At 40.9% G+C, this 20,690-nt stretch overlaps 1 protein-coding gene across 1 annotated transcript; it reads left to right on the plus strand.

Moving 5' to 3' along the window:
* Nucleotides 1-6,222: 6,222 nt before the first annotated feature.
* cav2 (caveolin 2) lies at nucleotides 6,223-20,352 on the plus strand. Its single transcript, XM_073059503.1, has 3 exons — nucleotides 6,223-6,496; nucleotides 6,772-6,959; nucleotides 16,143-20,352. Exons 1-3 carry the CDS (start codon nucleotides 6,341-6,343, stop codon nucleotides 16,291-16,293), a joined length of 495 nt encoding a protein of 164 aa, XP_072915604.1. The 5' UTR covers nucleotides 6,223-6,340; the 3' UTR covers nucleotides 16,294-20,352.
* The last annotated feature ends 338 nt before the right edge of the window (nucleotides 20,353-20,690 follow it).

Below are 20,690 nucleotides of genomic sequence, written 5' to 3' on the forward strand. Positions count from 1 at the left end.
TGTGGGCATTCACTTCCATCACTCATAACATGTGACATGTCTGCACCTATACCATAATGTGAAGTGTTACAGGCAAGCTTCACTGTTCAATGTTGATTGTAATGTGTGAGTACAGAGTCTGGCATCACCGTGTCCTTTGCCTTTTTGAAAGCCACCTCACACTGCGTTGTCCATTGCCATTTCTTCCAGGTCTGTAGTAATGAGTTCAAGGAGTAGAGCACAATGGCCAGGTTTGGCAAGAACCTGTTATAGTCATTAACAAATTCTAAAAAGGACCACAACCATGACACGTCCTTTGACCTTGGGACAACCACTACTGCTTGAATTTTTTAACCGTACTTGTATAATTCTTGTGCGTCAATGGTGTGACCGCAGTAAGTGATTCATGGTTTAAAGAATCCATATTTGTTGAGATTTGTTGAGCTCGAGAGAACCCAGCATAGGATTTAATCTGATGGGAACGCACAACTCAGTGGAGCCCAAGAGGGGGATTTCTACCAGGGATTGGTGAATACGAGTTGGCCCCATGAGTGCATAAGGCACAATGGCTTTTGAAAGATTTGAACTCCAACCTGTGCAGATTTGACTATTTAATTATAATGGGCCCTTTTGTTTTTTTTGTTTCTTTTCTTTAATAACTCTGGCTAAGTTAACATTCATAAATATAATTTCTTTATAATTCTATGCAGTGTACAGTCTGCTATTTCTTGCCACCAGGTGATTGCATGGGAGCAGCAAGTTACACAATATTCACACAAATTGGGGTTCGAGTGGGTGAGACTTCCCAACCTCACAGGTTTGGCAGGACCCCCATATATCTACGCTAGACATAGGGAGTCTGAGAAAAGTGGTTTTCTCACCACTGAGTCTGGTGGCTATGAGAAAAGGAGCTAATGAGCCACATCTGTAGAGACACCCAGTAAAAAAGTGTTTCATTGTTAACCCACTGTCTTGAGATTTTGGAGATGTTGCAGCACCTGGTCCACAGCTTTCTGGCAGAGAGCAAGTAGTGATAAAGCCCTTTGTGCGTGGTTATGGTGAGAAACACATTGGACTCTTCTTCCTTCTCCATCTGTGTTGGTTGGCCTCAACTAAGTCACCCTTGCTGAAGTGTTTTCCTCCAAACTCGTTTGCAAAGCTATCCTCTACCCTGGGCAAAGGATATTGATCTACTTTCAGGACTGGTAACCTTAACTTCATCACAGACCCGTCCTTCTTGGCTACAAGGACCACTGGTGTTGCCCATGGGCTCCTCTCAAATTTGGAAAGAATTCCTTCAGCCTCCCTGTGATGTAGCTCTTTGGCTACTTTATCATGGATTGTATAAGGAACCGGATGGGCTTTGTAAAACTTGGATGTGGCATTTTCATTTAACACTACTTTACTCTTGACATGTTTGAATTTTCCAATGCCGTTCTTGAACACTGCTGTGGTATCATCCAGTACCTTTCTTAATTCACTTTCAATTTACTTTTTTGCAGGGGTTGTGGCGTGCAAATAGTGGATAGATTTCCAATCAAGTTGCAGAAGTCTCAGCCAATCATGGCCCCATAATGTTGGCCCTCCTATTTTTACCACATTCAAACCCAATCTGGCTTGTCGGTTGTTGTATTTCACTGTTACAAATGTCATTCCCACAGGAATCACCTTTTCTCCAGTATAAGTTCTTAGTTGGATAGCTGCAGGCTTCAGTACGATATCTTTGAAATACCGTTCAAACTCATTTCGCACAATGACTGAAACAGCTGAGCCAGAGTACAATTTCATTTTAATTAATTTGCCATATTTCTTGTCTCCTGTTAGTGATCACATTGTAAATCTCAAAACTACCTAGTCCTGTGTCACTCTCATCATTATCAAATTTTCATCAACAGCATGCTGATTAGTGCTCTTTTTGAAACTACACATTGAATTTTTATCTTTTTCACTTCTTGTGCATTCCAGTTATTTTTGTCTGCCTGACATGCTCTTTGTATGTATCCTACATTATTGCATTTTCTCTAAGTTTCACTTTTAACCTTGCATTGGTCTGGTGTATGTGAGCCCCTGCCACAATGGTAATACAATCTGTTTACCCAGCCTGGTTTCAGTATAGTCATTGTAATTTTGTTCACACTCACTTTCATTCCTGACTGCAACTCAATTGCATCTCTGCCTGCAGTTTCCATTGATACAGCAATTTCAATTGCTCTTTTAAATGTGAGTTGTGCTTCAGTTGGAGACTTTTTTGAATGCTTTTTTTGTAAGATTACACAAACTAAATGTTCTCGCAGTGCATCATTAAACCCAGACATCTGTTTCAATGCAGCCACATAAGCTGAAATGGACTTCCCTTCCTTTTGATTCCACTTATGAAATGAAAAACATTCTGCAATTAACAGTGGTTTTAGTTCTATATGTTGCTGCAATACTTCCACGATATCGGCAAAACTTTGGCTGGTTTCTTTGGGGCAAACATTTAAGCAAACTGTATGCTTTACCAGCTATTACACCAGTCACTCACTTTTCATTGGCAATTTCATTTGTTTCGAAATTCTGTTCAGTTCATTCAGTGTACATCATCCAGTTATCTGTTGTGCAATTGAATGTGTTTATCTTCCTGAGAGAGCCAGACTTTTCAGCTTTCTTTATTTATTTATTATTATTATTACCACACAGGACTCACTGTTTATGAACCTACAAATGTTATCCATTTTTTAACTGGACCTCTTGCAAAGAAAAATGCGCTGCACTTCAACAGGAAATTAGGCATCTTGGGTTCATTTTAAAACTTACTCATTGTCACTGTTATATTTTGTAAGTTAAGAAACTAGTCAAAAGCAGAACAGGGAGCCCAGAATATCTGTGTACTTAATTTCTTTATTTTAGTGAGACGCGTACTTATGGCATTGCAGCGTAATTATTCAATGTCTGCAGTGAGATGCTGAAGATGTTCTATAGGTCAGTTGTTGAGAGCGCCCTCTTCTTTGTGGTGGCGTGTTGGGGAGGAAGCATTAAGAAGAAGGACGCCTCACGTCTTAATAAGCTGGTAAGGAAGGCGGGCTCTGTTGTGGGCAAAGTACTGGAGAGTATAACATCGGTAGCTGAGCGAAGGGTGCTGAGTAGGCTACGGTCAATTATGGAAAACCTGAACATCCTCTACATAGCACCATCCAGAGACAGAGAAGCAGTTTCAGCGACAGGTTACTGTCGATGCAATGCTCCTCAGACAGGATGAAGAGGTCAATACTCCCCAATGCCATTAGGCTTTACAATTCAACTGCCAGGACTTAAGAACTTTTTTTAAAGCTATTATTAATGCTTTTTGAGTTAGTGATTTAGATGCATATCATATTATTACTGAGTTAAGTATTGTATGTAATGAGTTTTTGCTACAACAAGTGTATGGGACATTGGAAAAAATGCTGAATTTCCCCATGGGGATGAATAAAGTATCTATCTATCTATCTATCTATCTATATACCATTCACGTACTTAGTAAAAATTATGTAAACAACAAAGAATGCTTAATCAAACAATATATTCACAACATTACTTAATTATCACTAAATACTGTGGCGGGCATTTGGTCCATGATGACTAACAAGAGAAGCTCGTTTAGCTCAACTGCCCGTTTAGTTGCAAAGAGCGCAAAACAGACCGAGCTTTACGACCCGGGGAGAGAACCGCTCATTCTCTTACAGACAGGCTACATCCCCGGTCACGCACCCCGGTTACAGTCAGAGTGACCCACAAACACACAAGTGAGTGACTGTATAACCTAAGCTAAAATGTGACAATAAACGAACTTGAATATCTCCCACCATAATTCCACGAATTTTAAACAAGAACAAGAAATAGCGCTGGCCACCAGGGATGCTGGTGTGAGCTGTCGATCACGTCCGCTCCCCCGGGTACCACAATACCATACACTTTCCATCTCTCTGTGCGAGTTTCTCGTTAGCAAATTTGGAAATTTTAGTGCTTTGATCTTTTAACTGATACAGTCATATATCAATTCAGTTAAAGGAGTTGGGAAAGGATTTAATTCAATAATAATTCTGAAAGGAACACCAATATCAATGTCAATTTTAATTGGGAATTAACTCCATCTATTCCCTTGCATCAAATTTCAGCAGAAAATAGGAGAGATGTGCATTTCCTTTAAATAGCGAACGCTATTTGGATTTAGAACCAGGAATGGCCATCAAGTGGAAAATAAATTTATTCACATGAACTTCATGCGAATCCATTTGTTCGGCTTCGCAATTAAAGCACATAATTGAATCTGCGACTGGCAGGAATACAGCAGACTCTGGATGCTGCCAATAATTTTCTGTAAATTTAAACAAAGCGTTTCTGCCCGTGCGTCCACCTTAATCTCCTGGGTGTGTGAACAGCTCTTTGAATGTATGTGCATCATTGTGCGTGACTGCGTACAGTGTGTGTGTGTGTGTGTGTGTGTGTGTGTGTGTGTGTGTGTGTGTGTGTGTGTGTGTGTGTGTGTGTGTGTGTGTGTGTGTGTGTGTGTGTGTGTCTGTCTGTCTGTGCATCAGTATGTGTGTCTCGGTTCATGAGCATGTATCTGTGTTATATCTATCCATGTATGTGCGTGTTTCAATGTGTGAGTGTGTGCATGTGACTGTGATTACCTATGTGTTCGAGTGTGTCCGTGTGTATGGGATCTGTGTTCACGGATATCTGTATTTTTCTGTTAAGGACACATCAATGTCTGGAAGCCAAATATATTATCCTGCCCTGTCCACCCGTACTGCCCGTGATAATCAATATCCAAATTAAGTATTGGATAATACTCTCAGCGTCGACACCCATGGCAAAAATCACCAGCACCTCCACAGCATTAGGCTGAGCATTCAATAACCAAGACCTTGAAGCCACAATGATTCCCACCCACCAGTATGTTGTGGAGACATGGACAATCTCAACTAGATGCCTCAAAGCCATGGAGAAATACCACCAGTGCTGCCTTAACAGAAGCCTTCAAATCCACTGACTGGTCAGGGGAACCGAAGCCGGGTCAGCATCACCAGCACTGAGCCAATAATTGTGTCCACTAGGAGGCCACGTCATCCCTATGCCAGACGTTGACTCCCAGAATGAGGACTCCACCCCAAACTCTGCCACGGCAAGGAATTTCCAATACAAAGAATGTTCAAGGGTTACCGGGAGCCTCGATGGTTTCCATTTTACCTGGAAAACAATTTACATAGTTTTTCATTGTCCCCGTATGACAATACAACCTCCTTGTGGATCATGGGAATCCCTGGCCCATGGTCGTATAAAATGGAGAAGGGGTAGCCTGGGTCTTTAAATGAAGAAACTGTACACAAACAAAGCTCAACATCTCAAAAAAAAATCAACTACCCCTTCGGGCACCGACTGCCCCAAATGTGGCAATGTCTGCAGCTTCCAGTAATTTCAGAACTGGAGTACAAAGAGGTCATCTTCCACTCTCACCAAATGGGCCAATTCTACTCCTGTATCTTATAATGTTCCTTGCTGCATTACTTCATATCAATGAGGTCCATAGGTTAGTTAGCATAATTTGTTGACAATGTCAGAGCAGATTGGGAGCAAGGTTTATAAACGTATACAAAGACCTAGATATTATAAGTAGAGGCATAGAGTACAGGAATGAAGATGTTAGTTAAGGTGAACTTCCATAAAAATCCGGTTCGGCCATAAATGGAATGACGTGTCCGCTTCTGAGCACCATAAACTGGCAAATACAGAAAGGCTTTAGAGAAGTGCAAAAGAGACTTATTAAAATGACTCAAGAGAACAGGGCGGAAGGTTAGTTATATAGAAAGATTGCAAAGCTGGGGTTGTTTTCTTTGAAACAGAGCAAGATTATAATAGGCTCAGACTGTAGGTAGAGAGAAACTGTTCCGTTGGTTGATCAAGAGTAGAGGACGGAGAATGAAGATCACCGGTGGAAGTGCATTGAGGAAGAGTTTCTTGACATAGGTGATTAGGGACAGGAAAGCACTGCCAAGGAGTAGTGGAAACAGTTTCAACTGTGTCGTTCAAAGAGGACCTGGACAAACGTGTGTGTTTGTGCCACTTGTATGTGTCCCTTTATGGACGTGTGTGCATGCATGTTTGGGTCACTGGTATGTGTCCCTCTGCGTACGTGTGAGCGGGTGTCGCTGTGTCTGTGTCCAGGCCCTTGCCCGGCGAGCTGACTCGCACCCGCAGCGCTCCGATTCTCTCCGAGTGACTGCACCCAGCGGGCGTGGCTCCGACCTCGAGCCGGCGCGCTCGCCAACCGCGGGCAGACAGCAGGAAGAGTGCGAACAACGGGAGGAAATCCCAGCTGCACGGGAGGTGGTGGGAAATCATGGGCAAGGAGACGGGTCCGGCGGAACGCGGGGTGCAGTTTGAGAGCGACGAGTTTTTAAAATCGACCAAATTGCTAGACGGCCGCGAGGAGGAGCAGCCCGAGGAGAGGGAACACCACAGGCGGGATCCCGGGGGAATCAACACCCATATCAAGGTGAGGCGCTCACCCTCTGTTGCTGGGAATGCCCTGGGAGAGGGGGTATGACTCTTTAGCTGCCCTTGTATAGGACAGCGCAAAGGGTCGAGAGTTAAAGGACGGGCTAAGTGAACTGCGCGTCGTAGAGGGCATCATTTGGCAGAGTCGGGAAAGTTGTCCGGACAACGGTAGCATCGGAATTTGTCTAGGGTTGTCTGCAAATAACCAGCTGACAATACATCTTAATTTTTTTAATTAACGTGCTTGTTTATTCTCTCCTTGTCTCGCCTCAGGTTTCATTTGAAGACGTGATCGCAGAACCTGTTGCGACGCAAAGTTTCGACGGAATCTGGATTTGCAGCCATGCATCGTTTGAAATCAGCAAATTCGTGCTGTACAAAGTGCTCACTCTGTTCCTAGCCATCCCCCTGGCCTTCATTATAGGGATTCTCTTTGCCGTAATAAGTTACATCCACATTTGGTAAGCGGCTGTACCTCAACTCGGATTATCAGGTCTTTCTTTTAAATTCCCTTCCTCGCCTGCTCCGATTGATAACATATCACAAAGTTTATGCAGTGGATAAAACAACATTTTGTTAATCTCAGAGGTAAATCGGATCGTAAGAATGCAGAAAGTCCTTTCCTGTTCAAACAGAAAGGATCCAGTTTGTCAACAAACAAGAAATCAAATTGCCGGCGTTGTTAGAGGGGAAGCATTAACCATGAATTTCCTGCATGGGCACCGCGCCCACACCCATTCTTCCAATCTCAATATTCCTGTTGCTCTAATAAGAATGGGTTGTAATTGTCAATGAGCATGGATGTCTTGCGTCTAACTGAGCAGGCACCACGATGCGTTTACACTGAGTTCCCTCCCAGGCTTTTTCCTTACTTCCACTGAAATTTGTTTACCTCAGTAATAACCAGAAGTACAGGCAGCAAAGAGGGGTCGATGACGGAATGCATGGCAGGCTGAATGTGTCACCTTCTCAAATCACAGTGGTTCATTGAAAAAGAAAGGGAATGACAGGAAAGGCAAGAGGAATTGGAGTCAAATTAACATGGAAAGATAATGGTTCACGGAAGGAAAGTTTGGAATAAAGGTCAAAGGTTCAAAGCAGAGAATAACAGAGAGCAAGGAATAGTCATATATAAAATAACAACGGAAAGTGGACTAGGCCACATGTGGGAAAGGAAACAGAGGTACATGAATCGGAAAGATTCAGAGGAATACTGGGAAAATGAAGGACTAGCTTGGATGAGAATTTTGGTCGGAATAAACAAGTTGGGCTGAAGTGCCTTTTTCAATGCTGTAAGATTCTATGGATCACAGTGAGAAGGAAAACAAAAGTTAAGATTTCACCCAAAAAGAGTGGTCGTTCCCAAAATGCAGCCTGTCTGGCTGCGAATGTCCAGCATTGTGTGTGTTTTGTTTTAGATTTCTGGCATCTCAATTGTTTGCATATTTTTAAAATAATTATGTGTATTTATTTTTAGTTTTAAAATCTCTGCTGCTGGCTTGTTCACAGTAGGAAGGAAGCTCTGCAGTTTAACATTCCCTATTTGGGCTAAAGAGATGGTTGGAATTGCAGGAATATAAATCTTGTTAAAAAGATATGTTGTTACATTTTCTTTCTGCCACATTTGCCACATTTGTCTGTCTACAAATGGAAGCAATGCCATAATGCTCAACACATAGCTGAGGGTTATATGCCATTTCCATGGGGTTATAGCAGATACAAAGTTAAAAAGAACAGGACAAAAGTTGAAAAGGAATTACTTCACCCAAAAAAAATGAATATTTAGAATTCTGTACTTAAGAGGACTATGGCGGCTCAATATATTCCAGTCTGATGGATATTAAGAAATCAAGAATATGTGATTTGTGAAGTGATGTTGTGGTTTCACCTCTCACCCTCCAACTTGTATTTCTTCTTCTCCCCCCCCCCCCCCCATCTTCCTACTCTCGCTTCTTCCCCTTCCTGTCCAGTCCTAATGACCCTAAGTGTCAATTGTTTATTCCTGGAGTTCCCAATTTAATGCTATCCATATGAAAATGATTGGGAACCTGTGGTTTATTCCCTTCCGTAGATGCTGCCTGATCTGCTGAGTTCCTCCAGCATTCTCTGTGTGTTGCTCTGGATTTCCAGCAATTGCAGAATTTTTTTTTGTGTTGTGAGGTAAAAGGTGATCTTATTAAATGATGGAAAAGAGACATGGGCTTCACTGACCTAACACTTCTTTTCTTATAGTCCTGCATCTTCCTTGCTGCAAATTAGTCAACAGATTGTAGACCTGGAGCTGGAGAGCCCATTCCTATTTTTATGGAATTTTATTTTCCATTCCCCCGCTTCTTTGTTTTCCCTTATTCCTCTGACACCCCTTATCCTTCCTCTTTGCCCTCCCCACACTCACAACCTGCCCATTGCTTACACCTTCCTCCCTTTGATTCCCCACCTTCTTCCCTTTATTCCATGGTTGACTGCTGTCTTCTATCGGATTTCTTCTTCACTGCTTTGCCTCCTCCTTCTGTCATTCCCAGCTTCTCATAGTATTCCCTTTTTCTAACCCCCTCCCCTCTCACCTGAATTCACCCACCAGATTTTGCTCCTCCCCTCCCTCACTCTTTTCTTCTGGACTCTGCCCTCTTGCTTTCCAGTCTGATGAATGGTCACGTCCCAAAATATCAACTGTTAAGTCTCCCCCCCCCCCCGCCCCCACAAGATACTCCCTGAACTGCCAAGTTACAGTTCTTCCCATTGTTATGGTCTTGTATTTCTGAGTTAACCTAGAGGCTAACTGAGGTAGGACTGCATTTTAAAATATAGAGAGGGGCACTCCAGATATAGAGGAATGGATTCATGTTCCACCACATCCCATCACCTGACATATGGTCCACTGCCTCCCCTTTCAGTCTTCAAAGAGATTGCACTCCTTGCAATTTCATGCTTCTCCTGGTTCTTCCTCATGTAACCACAGTAGATGCAGCATCTGCCTTTTTACCTCTTCCTTTCATCTAGGAACCCAAATTGGCCTTCTGGGTAAAGCCTTTGAAGAAACCAAACATCTATTCGTTAACACCATTGGTGAACACCTTTGCAGGAACTTCCAACAATGGAAGTTCACACTTTGACCTCCCTCCCTGTGTTCCAATAATGCCCAACATAAGATTGAGGGAATATCATCTCATCTTTTGTCTGAGCATGTTACAGGTCCTGCACAACATAGAATTCAAAAGTTTCAGTAACTTTCTCTCAATCTATAGATGCTGCTGGGTATTTTAGTTTCAGTTGACTATTTCCTTCTTCAGAATTTAAGCTAACTGTTGACTTTACAACTTTGCTCTGGACCCAATCACAAACATTCCTTCCATTTTCTCCATTCCTCCCCCTTTCTGTAGCTTTAAGCATGTTTGTTTTCTCCTTTTTCCAGGGTCACTCACCTGAAGTGCTGACTCTTTTTCTCTCTTCTTATTCTTGTGGATGTCTTTCTTTTTGTAATGTGACTTATGCTCAAGCAATAAAAAAGCAATAAAACAAGATCTTAAAAAAAAGCTCAATGAGAATATGAAAAAATAGCAATGAAGTACCAGCTTTTGACAACAGTATTGCTTTTGACAACAGATTACTTTTAACTTTAAAAGTCTTTCTTTTTAACCTCCAGTTAAGATGGCACTGCCAAGCATGTGTGACAGCTATCTGTTAGTCAAAAAGCTAAGAAATCCCACTAAAAACATCATCAAAAATTCTTTTTCTGGGGTAAATTGCATTAAATTTTCTGTGCAAACAGTGAAGGGGCGAAGTGAGTTCAGGGTTGAGCCAAGATGGTGTGTTGCATTTGGAGTTCTGATACCCATACAGCTGGCCCGAGTGCAAGGTTGGATCACTCTGGGCGACAAAAGGAGAAGTCGGGGCCCGGGCAGTGGAGATTCAGTGCAGGTACAACTGGCCCGGGTATTAGGTTGAATCGCTCTGGGTGTTGAGCTAATTTGAAGAGCTTGAGAGTAGCTGCAGGCTGCATGACAAAATCTGAGCCTGGGGCAAGTCACTAGATGGTGTGATCTAGGCCCAGAACCTTGCGCAGCAGCGGTACCCGGGTCCTAGTGCGAGGTATGATACGATGTTTAGATACTTTAAATGCTGGCACGGATTGGAAGCAAGAACCAATTTCACTTGTCCTCTGTGATCTTCACTCCTCTATCCTGGGTGCAGGAGCCTTTTGCCAGCCTAGATAGTCTGAAAAGGTCATAGGTCAGTATGAGAGGCAATTTCACTTATTCTTCACGATGAGTCATCTCCATGGTGCTGAGGCTATGAAGACTGCCCCAGCTGTTGTGTTGTGCTCCATGCCGGTTAATATGATGAACTGATAAGTGAGGCTTTAGGCCTACTCCAGGGGTCAGATCCGAAGACTCAATTTTGTTTCAGAATGCTGATGATCACTTCAGTTGTTTGCATAATTTGTATTGTTTTTCTTTCTCTTGCGCATTGAGTGTTGGTCTTTTATTTTATTTTTTTAATTGGATTCTTTCAGCTTTCTCAAGGTTGTATAATTTATATATTCATTGATAATAAATGTACAGTACTTGAATATTGAATCTTTCTGAAATGGTACAATTCCAGGAAACACATGTATGAGAGCTGGCTGGTGGCATAGTGGCATCAGCTCTGGACTTTGGAGTGAAGGCTCCCAAATTCAAATCCAGCTGGGTCCCTTGTACACTTTCCATCCGTGCTGGGTTGAGTGTTGAGCTAGCAACTTGGTCTCATAAAAATAAAAAAGCCTGCTAAAAAATGCTGTCAGATAAGAGCTTTCTTCTTCTTCTTCTTCTTCTTCTTCTTCTTCTTCTTCTTCTTCTTCTTCTTCTTCTTCTTCTTCTTCTTCTTCTTCTTCTTCTTCTTCTTCTTCTTCTTCTTCTTCTCTTTAGAATTTAAAGCTCATCTAGTTTTGTAGGGAGAGGTTTGTTTTGGGGTCAAATTAATAACTTTAAAAAAAATCAAGAGGCATTTAGATTTCTTTGTGAGTTATCTATTAACATGATAGAATCCTCAATCCTGTGTATTTAAGTTGTTTCTGAGCTGCAATTATGCAGAAAATGTGATGATAGGTAAAAGTTGTACAAGCATGAATAATTAGGGGCAAATTCTAAATTCTTAAATCTTCTAAAATTTTTTTATCTTATGGATGTTTGCTATACATCCAAATACATTGTCTGTATATTAGGATATTTTCTTAGTGAAAATAAAGGACTTGCATTCAATCGTAGGAATATTTAAGAAATGTATAAATTTGAGTCAGTACTGTAGCACTATAACTTCATCAGTTCTGAAAGGATCATGCTTTGGGTGTCATTCCTCATCAAGGAAATGAAGAGGAAGGATTGGCTGACCAAAAAATAGAAGAGAAAAGAAATAACTCAAGAGCAGTAACTCTCAGAGTCATAGAAAAGCACAGCTCAGAAACAGGCCCTTCTGCCCATCTAGTTCATGCCAAACCATTTGCACTGCCTACTTCCATTGACTTGCATCAGGACCATAGCCCTCCATACACCTACTATCCATGTACTTTTCCAAACTTCTCTTAAACATTGAAATTGAGCTCACATGCACCACTTATGCTGGCAGCTTATTCCACACTCTCACAACCCTGTGAGTAAAGAAGTTTCCTCTCATGTTCCCCTCAAACTTTTTGCCTTTCGCCCTTAACCCATGACCTGTAGTTGCAGAATCATCCAATCTCAGTGGAAAGAGTGCTTGCATTCACCCTATCTATACCCCTCATAATTTTGAATGCCTCTCTCAAATCTCTCCTCAATCTTCTACATTCCAGGAAATAAAGTCCTAACTTATTGAAGCTTTCCCTATAACTCAGGTTCTCATGTCCTGGCAATATCCTTGTAAATTTTCTCTAAACCCTTTCAGCCTTATTTACATCTTTCCTGTTGGTAGGTGACCAAAACTGCACATAATACTCCAAATCAGGTCTCACCAATTCTTACATAACTTCAGCATAACATTCCATCTCCTGTACTCAATACTTAGACTATGGAAGTCAATATGCCAAATGCTTTCCTTACAACCCTATCAACAGTGTCTATAAAAAGTATTCACCTCCCGCCTCCACCTTGGAAGTTTACATGTTTTATTGTTTTACAACATTGAATCACAGTGGATTTAATATAACTTTTTTGTCACTGATCAACAGAAAAAGACTCAAGTCAAAGTGAAAACAGATCTCTACAAAGTGATCTAAATTAACTACATAATAGAAACACAAAATAATTTATTGCATAATTATTTACCCCCATCAAGTCAGTATTTAGTAGATGCACCTTCAGCAGCAATTACAGCCTTGCGTCTGTGTGGATAGGTCTCTATCAGCTTTGCACAGCTGGACCCTGAAATTTTTTCCCCATTCTTCTTCACAAAATTACCCAAGCTCTGTCAGATTGCATGGGGATCATGAGTGAACAGCCCTTTTCAAGTCCAGTCACAAATCCTCAATTGGATTGTGGTCTGGACTTGGACTTGGCCACTCCAGGGCATTAACTTTGCTGTTCTTAAGCCATTCTTGTGTAGCTTTGGCTTTATGCTTGGGGACATTTTCATGCTGGAAAACAAATCTTCTCCCAAGTCACAGTTCTCTTGCTGACTGCATCAAGTTTTCCTCCAGGATTTCACCGTATTTTGCTGCATTCATTTTATCCTCTACCTTCACAAGCCTTCCAGGGCCTGCTGCAGTGAAGCATCCCCACAGCATGATGCACCGCCACCATGCTTTACGGTAGGAATGGTGTGTTTTTGATGATGTGTGTTGTTTGGTTTGCACCAAACATGGTGTTTGTTCTGATGGCCAGAAAGCTCAATTTTGGTTTCATCAGACCATTGAACCTCCTTCCAGCTGACTTCAGGGTCTCCCACATGCCTTCTGGCAAACTCTAGCCAAGATTTCATGTGAGTTTTTTTCAACAGTGGCTTTCTCTTTGCCACTATCCCATAAGCTGCAACTGGTAAAGCACCCGGGCAACAGTTGTTGTCTGTGCAGTCTCTCCCACCTCAGCCACTGAGGCTTGTAACTCCTCATGGTGGTCTCACTCACTCATCCCTTTCTTGCACAGTCATTCAGTTTTCGAGGACGGCCTGCTCTAGGCAGATTTACAGCTGTGATATATTTCTCGATGACTGACTTAACTGCACTCCAGGAGATATTCAGTGTCTTGGAAATTTTCTTGTATCCATCTCCTGACTTGTGCTTTTCAATAAAATTTTCGCAGAGTTGCTTGGAGTGTTCTTTTGTCTGCTTAGTGTAGTTTTTGCCAGGATACTGACTCACCAACAGTTGGATTTTCCTGATAAAGATGTGTTTTTTACTACAATCAATTGATGCACCTTGAAAGCACACAGGTCTCCAAAAGCAGATCTCCATTTAATTAATTATATGACTTCTAAAACCAATTGGCTGCACCAGTGATGATTTGGTGTGTCATATTAAAGGCTTTTGCAATCAATTATTTTCTGTTTTATATTTGAAATTAATTTAGATCACTTTGTAGAGATCTGCTTTCACTTTGACATGAAGGAAACTTTTTCTGTTGATCAGTGTCAAAAGACAAATTAAATCCACTGTGATTCAATATTGTAAAACAATAAAACATGCAACTTCCAAGGGGCGAATACTTTCTATAGGCATTGTACCTGTTTTGCCACTTTCAATGAATTATAAACCTGTCTTCCCAGATCCCTTTGTTCTACAGCATTCCTCAGTGCCCTACCATTCACTGAGTAGGATCTACCTTGACTCGTCCTACCAAACTGCAGCACCTCACACTTGTCTGCATTGAATTCCATCTTCTGTTTATCAGCCCATTTTTCGAGCTGGTCCAGATCCCGCCACTAACCTTGATAGTCTTCCTCACTGTTCACTACACCCCAGATCTTGGTGTCATCTGAAAATCTGCTGATCCAATTTACTACATTATCATCCAGATCACTGAATTGAATTGAACTGAATTGACCATGTTTCTTACAACCTTCACATACATGAGGAGTAAAAATCTTTACATTACTTCTCTGTCTAAATGTACAATGTGCAATCATAGTGATTTATAATAAATAGAACAGTCAATGTAGCATAGAATACACTCAGATCAGCATGAGTTCATCAGCCTGATGGCCTGGTGGAAGTAGCTGTACCGGAGACTGGTGGTCCTGGCTTTTATGCTGTGGTATGGTTTCCCAGATGGTAGCAGCTGGAATAGATTGTGGTTGGGGTGACTCAGGTCCACAATGATCCAACAGGCCCTTTTTACACACCTGTCTTTGTAAATGTCTTGAATCATGGGAAGTTCACAACCACAGATGTGCTAGGCTGTCTGCACCACTCTCTGCAGAGTCCTGCGATTAAGGGAGGTACAGTTCCCATACCAGGCACTGATGTAGCCAGTCAGGATGCTCTCAATTGTGCCCCTGCAGAAAGTTCTTAGGATTTGGGTGCCCATACCAAACCTCCTCAACTGTCTGAGGTGAAAGAAGCACTGTTGTGCCTTTTTTACCACACAGCTGGTGTGTACAGAGCACATGAGGTCCTCGGTGATGTAGATGCCAAGGAACTTAAAGCTGTTCACCCTCTCAGCCCCAGATCCATTGATGTCAATAGGGGTTAACCCGTCTCCATTCCTCCTGTAATCCACAAGCAACTCCTTTGTTTTTGCAACATTGAGGGAGAGGTTATTGATATAGATGACAAACAACAATGGACCCAATCCCCACAGCACTCGACAAGTTACAGGCCTCCAGTCAGAGAGGCAACCATTTACTATCACTCTCTGGTTTCTTCCGCAAAACCAATGTCTAATTCAATTTACTACCCCATCTTGAATGCCGAATGACTGAAGCTTCTTGACCAATCTCCCATCCGGGACCTTGTGTAATGCCTTGCTACATCCCATGTGGGCAGTGCTTTGCCTTCACCAACTTTCCTGGTAACTTCCTCGATAAACTCTATAAGATTTGTTGGGCACTCCCTACCATGCCGATTATGCTTAATTATTCCGTGTTTATCCAAATACTCATATATCCAGTCCCTCAGAATACACTCCAATAACTTTCACACTATTGATGTCAGGCTCACTGGCCTATAATTTCTTGGTTTATATTTAGAGCCTTTCTTAAACAGCAGAACAACAATGGCTATGCATGAATCCTCCGTACCTCACCTGTGGCTAAGTTTGATTTAAATATCTCTGCTAGGGCACTGGCAATTTCTGCACTATCCTCCCACGGGGTCCAAGGGAACACCTTGTCAGGCCCTGGGGATTTATCCACTCCAATTCAGATTGGGTTTTTTTGTTATGAGTGTTGGACAGGTTAAATTGCAATGCAATGGACAACACTTTATGGGAAATCTGCTCAGTTCATTCTGTTCTTTACTAGTTTTATGCATATCTATGTCACTCAGAAAATAAAAATAAGTATAAATAATGCAATTGTTCCCACTTTGTTGCATATCTTAAATAGTAGGGAATTTTTCTGAGCTAGAAAACTGTCGTATTCTTTAGTGAGTGGAAAAGGCATAGCTTGCAACTCTGAGTTTTTCGTTTATTGTCTTTTATCGTTATGAATCTGTGAGATATTTGTGATTAATTAAATCTATATTTTAACTTCAGGTTTCTTATGCCCATTGTGAAGACCTTCATGTTGATTCTACCCTCCATCAAGACAATCTGGAAAAGTGCTATGGACGCGTTTGTTTCTCCTTTGTTTGAGAGTATGGGCCGCTGCTTGTCTGCATTCACTATCCGCTTTGCTCGAGATTAAAGAAGCAAGTAAAAAGAGAGAAGAATCGGGACTCACAAAAAATATTTCCAGACTTGATGAAATAAGTAGCATTGTCTATGCTTAAACTTTTCATTCCAAATGCACTTTCAGAATGTATCTGACATCTTTTTTTAAGTATATACACATTTTGCATAAACTTCATTTAGAAATAGATATATCTATAATTGATATTTTTTTATTATAAGCCAGTATGCATTCTGGTAATAATTAAGGAAGTTTACTCAAAAATGTTGCCATGCAATAATTACATCCTGATTTGTATTTCAACAATTTCATATTAATTAATGCGCAAAGTTGTAAAATTCTGTGGCACAGAATGAGACCATTTGGTCCATCAGGTCTCTGCTACCACTTTGCTGTGCAATTGATCAGCCATATTCCTGCTCGTCTTTCCCTTTGTGTTTTCAAAAGTTCTGATTTCTCTTTTGAATACACTCATTGGTCCTATTTCCACCAATTTGACTGACAGTGGATTCCATATCATAACTTCCTAAGTACAAAAGAAGTCTGTCTTCAAATTCCTTTGTATATTTTGCCCAAAATTTGAAATCTGTCCCTCGCTTCTAGAAACAGTTTTTAACAGGAACAGCTTTTTAAAAAATCCTTTCTGAAGATATTATGAACTTTTCATGTTGTTTGTCACCTCTGGGACTAATCTAGAAAGGTTTATCTGCATCGTGTTGGGCCTTTAGATACTTCCTTAAACTCTAGTGCGGGTTGGAAACAATACTTCAGTTCTGGGGCCAAACCGTTTTTATTATTGAGTTCTCCTTTTGCACTTGCATGTCACCTTATGAATCCCAGTATCCCACATATTCTACCTACTCTTCTACTTTTAAGGAATAATGTCCTTTGACCCCTTCCTGAGTCACTTAATTTATATTGTTTCATTTTGTTCTTTCTGGAAAAGTTGATCACCACCTTTCTCTCTCGAAAGAAAAATCATGTGCTGTGTAACTGCCCATTCAGCCAACTTCTCCGTGGCTTAATTTGCCATCTTCCTCACCGTTGAACATATTTCCAAGCTTTACACCTTCCACAAGTTCAACAATGTTACCCTGCAAGCCCATGTTTAAGCCATTAACGCGTGTAAAATTCCCTTGACCTCAGTACTGACCTCTCTACCATCTTCTAGTTTGAGAAGATTGCATTTAACTACCAGTTCCCTGTTTTTAACCTTTAAGCAAATTTCCTATCCAAGTTGCTTGTGGCCCTTCAGCTGCACAAGGCTTCAGTTTTAATAACCAGCCTTCTGTATGGTATTTTAGCAAATGCCTGCTGGAAATCACTGCATCCCCTTCATTAATCATCTCCATTAGCTCAGCAGGAAAAAAAATTGTTGGGTTAGTTCTCGTTTATCATCTCTAAGTTCTCCATGTGCCTATTTTCTCAGAGACTCAGAGATTAAACTGGCTGATAGTTGCACGGGATGTCCTTATCCTTTTTTTTTAATACAAGGATGTTACATTTGCCATTTTGCAGTTCTCTACCAGGTCCCCATTATCTAGAGAGGGTTGAAAGATTATGACAAACTCTTTTGAAGCCCTTAAACCCCTCCCCATCTCCCTTAATATTATCGGATGCATCCCATCCAGACCTGGTTAATATGTTATCCAGTTTATAGTGGGCTCTTCTAAGACCACATCTGGACTATTATCCAGACATCAGGTCCATCTGGCTATCGAAGGGTATAACTTCTCTTTTTACAAAGATTCAGCAAGTTGATCCCTGGGGTGGTGGAGCAGCAAAGTTGCACATTGAGTCCAACTTGTCTTGAATTTGGAAACATGTGAGGTTACCTATAGGAAGCATACGCCATTACTGCAGGGCACTGAGAGGCCAAACGTGAGGATTTCCTGTGGTCACGGTGTGTAGAGTCAAGGGTGGCACAGTAGCATGGCAGTCAGAGTATTTTTGATTACAGCACCAGCAATACAGGTTCAATTCCACCACTGTCTGTAAAAAGCTTGTCCATCATTCCCTTGGCCAGATGTGCTTCTTCCAGGTGCTCCAGTCTCCTCTCATTTTCAAAGAGGTACAGGTTAGTAGGTTAATTGATCACATGGGTGGCAGGGGCTTGTTGGACTGTATCTAAGTAAATAATATAAACCAAATTTGTAATTGCCAAGCTAAAGGCTCAGTCAGACAGGACAGTGATTGGAAGATGTTCTTCACCGGGGAGTGGGGGGTGAAGAAAACTCTGCTAAAGTTTACTGCTGTATATATTCAAGCAAGAGAGAATCAATTTTAAATTATATTGTATTCTAATATGGGATTAGTGCAAGAAAGTAGTATATTGTAGATGTAAAATATTAGCGTTGTTCTTACTGAATGACAGTGCAGACAGGATTGGTTGAATGACCTCTTCCTGTTTCTACTGCAGGCATAACCAATATTTCTAGTAACTTTCCATTATCAGTTTCACCCCATCATTATGTCTTCAGTCTTCCTGACTATAGTGATTTTGGTGGCATCCTTTTCGTTGGTTAAGACTGCTAAAAATCTGATATTCCATCCTTGCCATCTGGCTTAACAGATCACCTTAATGATCCTGAAATGGCTCCATGCCTTCTCTAAGTACTTGCTTACTACTTATGTGCATATACAAGACTTTCAGTTTGAGACAAGAAAGTTGAAGTCATCATTTCAGAGTTGCAGTCACATTATTTTCAGTCATCTGAAAGCATTGGCAAGTAAAGTGAATAAATTGCATTGCTTATGACCAAACAAGTATTTGTCATTGCAGCAACCCATATTTAAAGGATATGTTTATTTTTAAATATAGTAATATTCAATCATAAAGAATTCTTACATAGAGCATTTTCACAGTATGACTTGGAGTTTCCTAGAAATAATTGATGAAATTAGTGACTGATCTTGCATGTGCAAATCCGCTATCTTTAACAATATTCTCACACTTACTATAAATTCCAGTTAGTCCATAGTTCTTATCCTTTCTGTACAACATTGTTTCCCTGTCTCTTAATGCCTTAAGCTAAAACTGTTCATCTTCATATCATTCCCATTCCTTTTGTAAGGCTCCTCACAGTTTTATGCTTCCTCCAGCAATTCTTGATTCTCCAAGTCTGGCCATTCCATCATTTCTTTTCCAAGCCATTTATGGCAAAACACTCAGTCACCTTTGCATGATTTTAAGAATAGCCTTCTCTGTTTCTTTTTACGGCACCTTTAAAAACCTTACCGCAAGTTAAATCACCTAATTTTCTGTTCTGTGCTTGGAGCCCATTGTTTATCACTTCTTCTGCTGCTTTCCCATAAACTACTTTGTAATGTTTTTCTCATGCTAAGGTTTATTTGAAATCGCGTCATAACTGTTGATTATCAAATACTCATATTTTAATTGCTAGAATATGAATCAATAAGGTGGGTGCCTCGGTACTGTAGCGGCTAGCGCAACACTATTACAGCTCGGGGTGTCGGAGTTCAGGGTTCAGTCCCAGCATCCTCTGTAAGAAGTATCTGTACGTACTCCCTGTGGAATGTGTGGGTTTTCCCCGGCTGCTCCGGTTTCCCCCCACAGTCCAAACATGTACCAGGTAGGTTAATTGGTCATTATAGTTTGTCCTGTAGTGTTGGGGTTAGATCAGGGTTGTCAGGAGTTGCTGGGCAACGTGGCTCAAAGGGGCAGAAGGGCCTATTCCACACCATATCTCTAAATAAAAATAAAATAAATAAATTTCTGATGCGTCTCTTAAATTATTAGATTCTACTTTAACTCACCACTGTGGACATGAATAATTTAATCTCAAAATACATAGATACACATTTTTATATAATGCTGTCTGTTGTGACTTTGGAGCCCAGAGCTGAGTTATTAACATTCAATATTGTGGACTTAATAGCAAAAATTTTTTAGATATATTGTAACTTTTGAAAAGATTGTGCACTGTACTTACGTGATGGAGTCTAACTCTGGTCATATAATATTTGCACACAAGTGCAATGACTACACCTGTGCTTTTGTAGGCTGTGGTACTATAACACAAAATTATAAATAAAAACAATTCAACACCACGATTCTTTTCTCATTTGTTTCATCATTTTACCAAAATTAGCATGAAGCTTAAAACTTGCTGTAATAAGAATTTAAGGAATGCCAAAAAACTCCAATAATTCAACATCCTAGAGCTTTTGTGGTGCTGGATGTTGTCTATTGGATTTTGTTACTAATACACAGTTGCATTTTAGTTCATTTTTTGGTGTTACACGTTATAGGTATATAAGTTTATGAGGATGCGGGAACTGGCACTGCTGTGAGTGGAAAGGGAGCTGATCAGTTGTGGTTGGCAGCTCATCTCGGAGAAGGAAAACTCTGATCTCAAATTTCTGCTGCCTTGCAGCTATACCCACTCATG

This window comes from Hemitrygon akajei, chromosome 10 (assembly GCF_048418815.1).
Source record: "Hemitrygon akajei chromosome 10, sHemAka1.3, whole genome shotgun sequence".
In the NCBI taxonomy this organism is placed as follows: Eukaryota; Metazoa; Chordata; class Chondrichthyes; order Myliobatiformes; family Dasyatidae; genus Hemitrygon; species Hemitrygon akajei.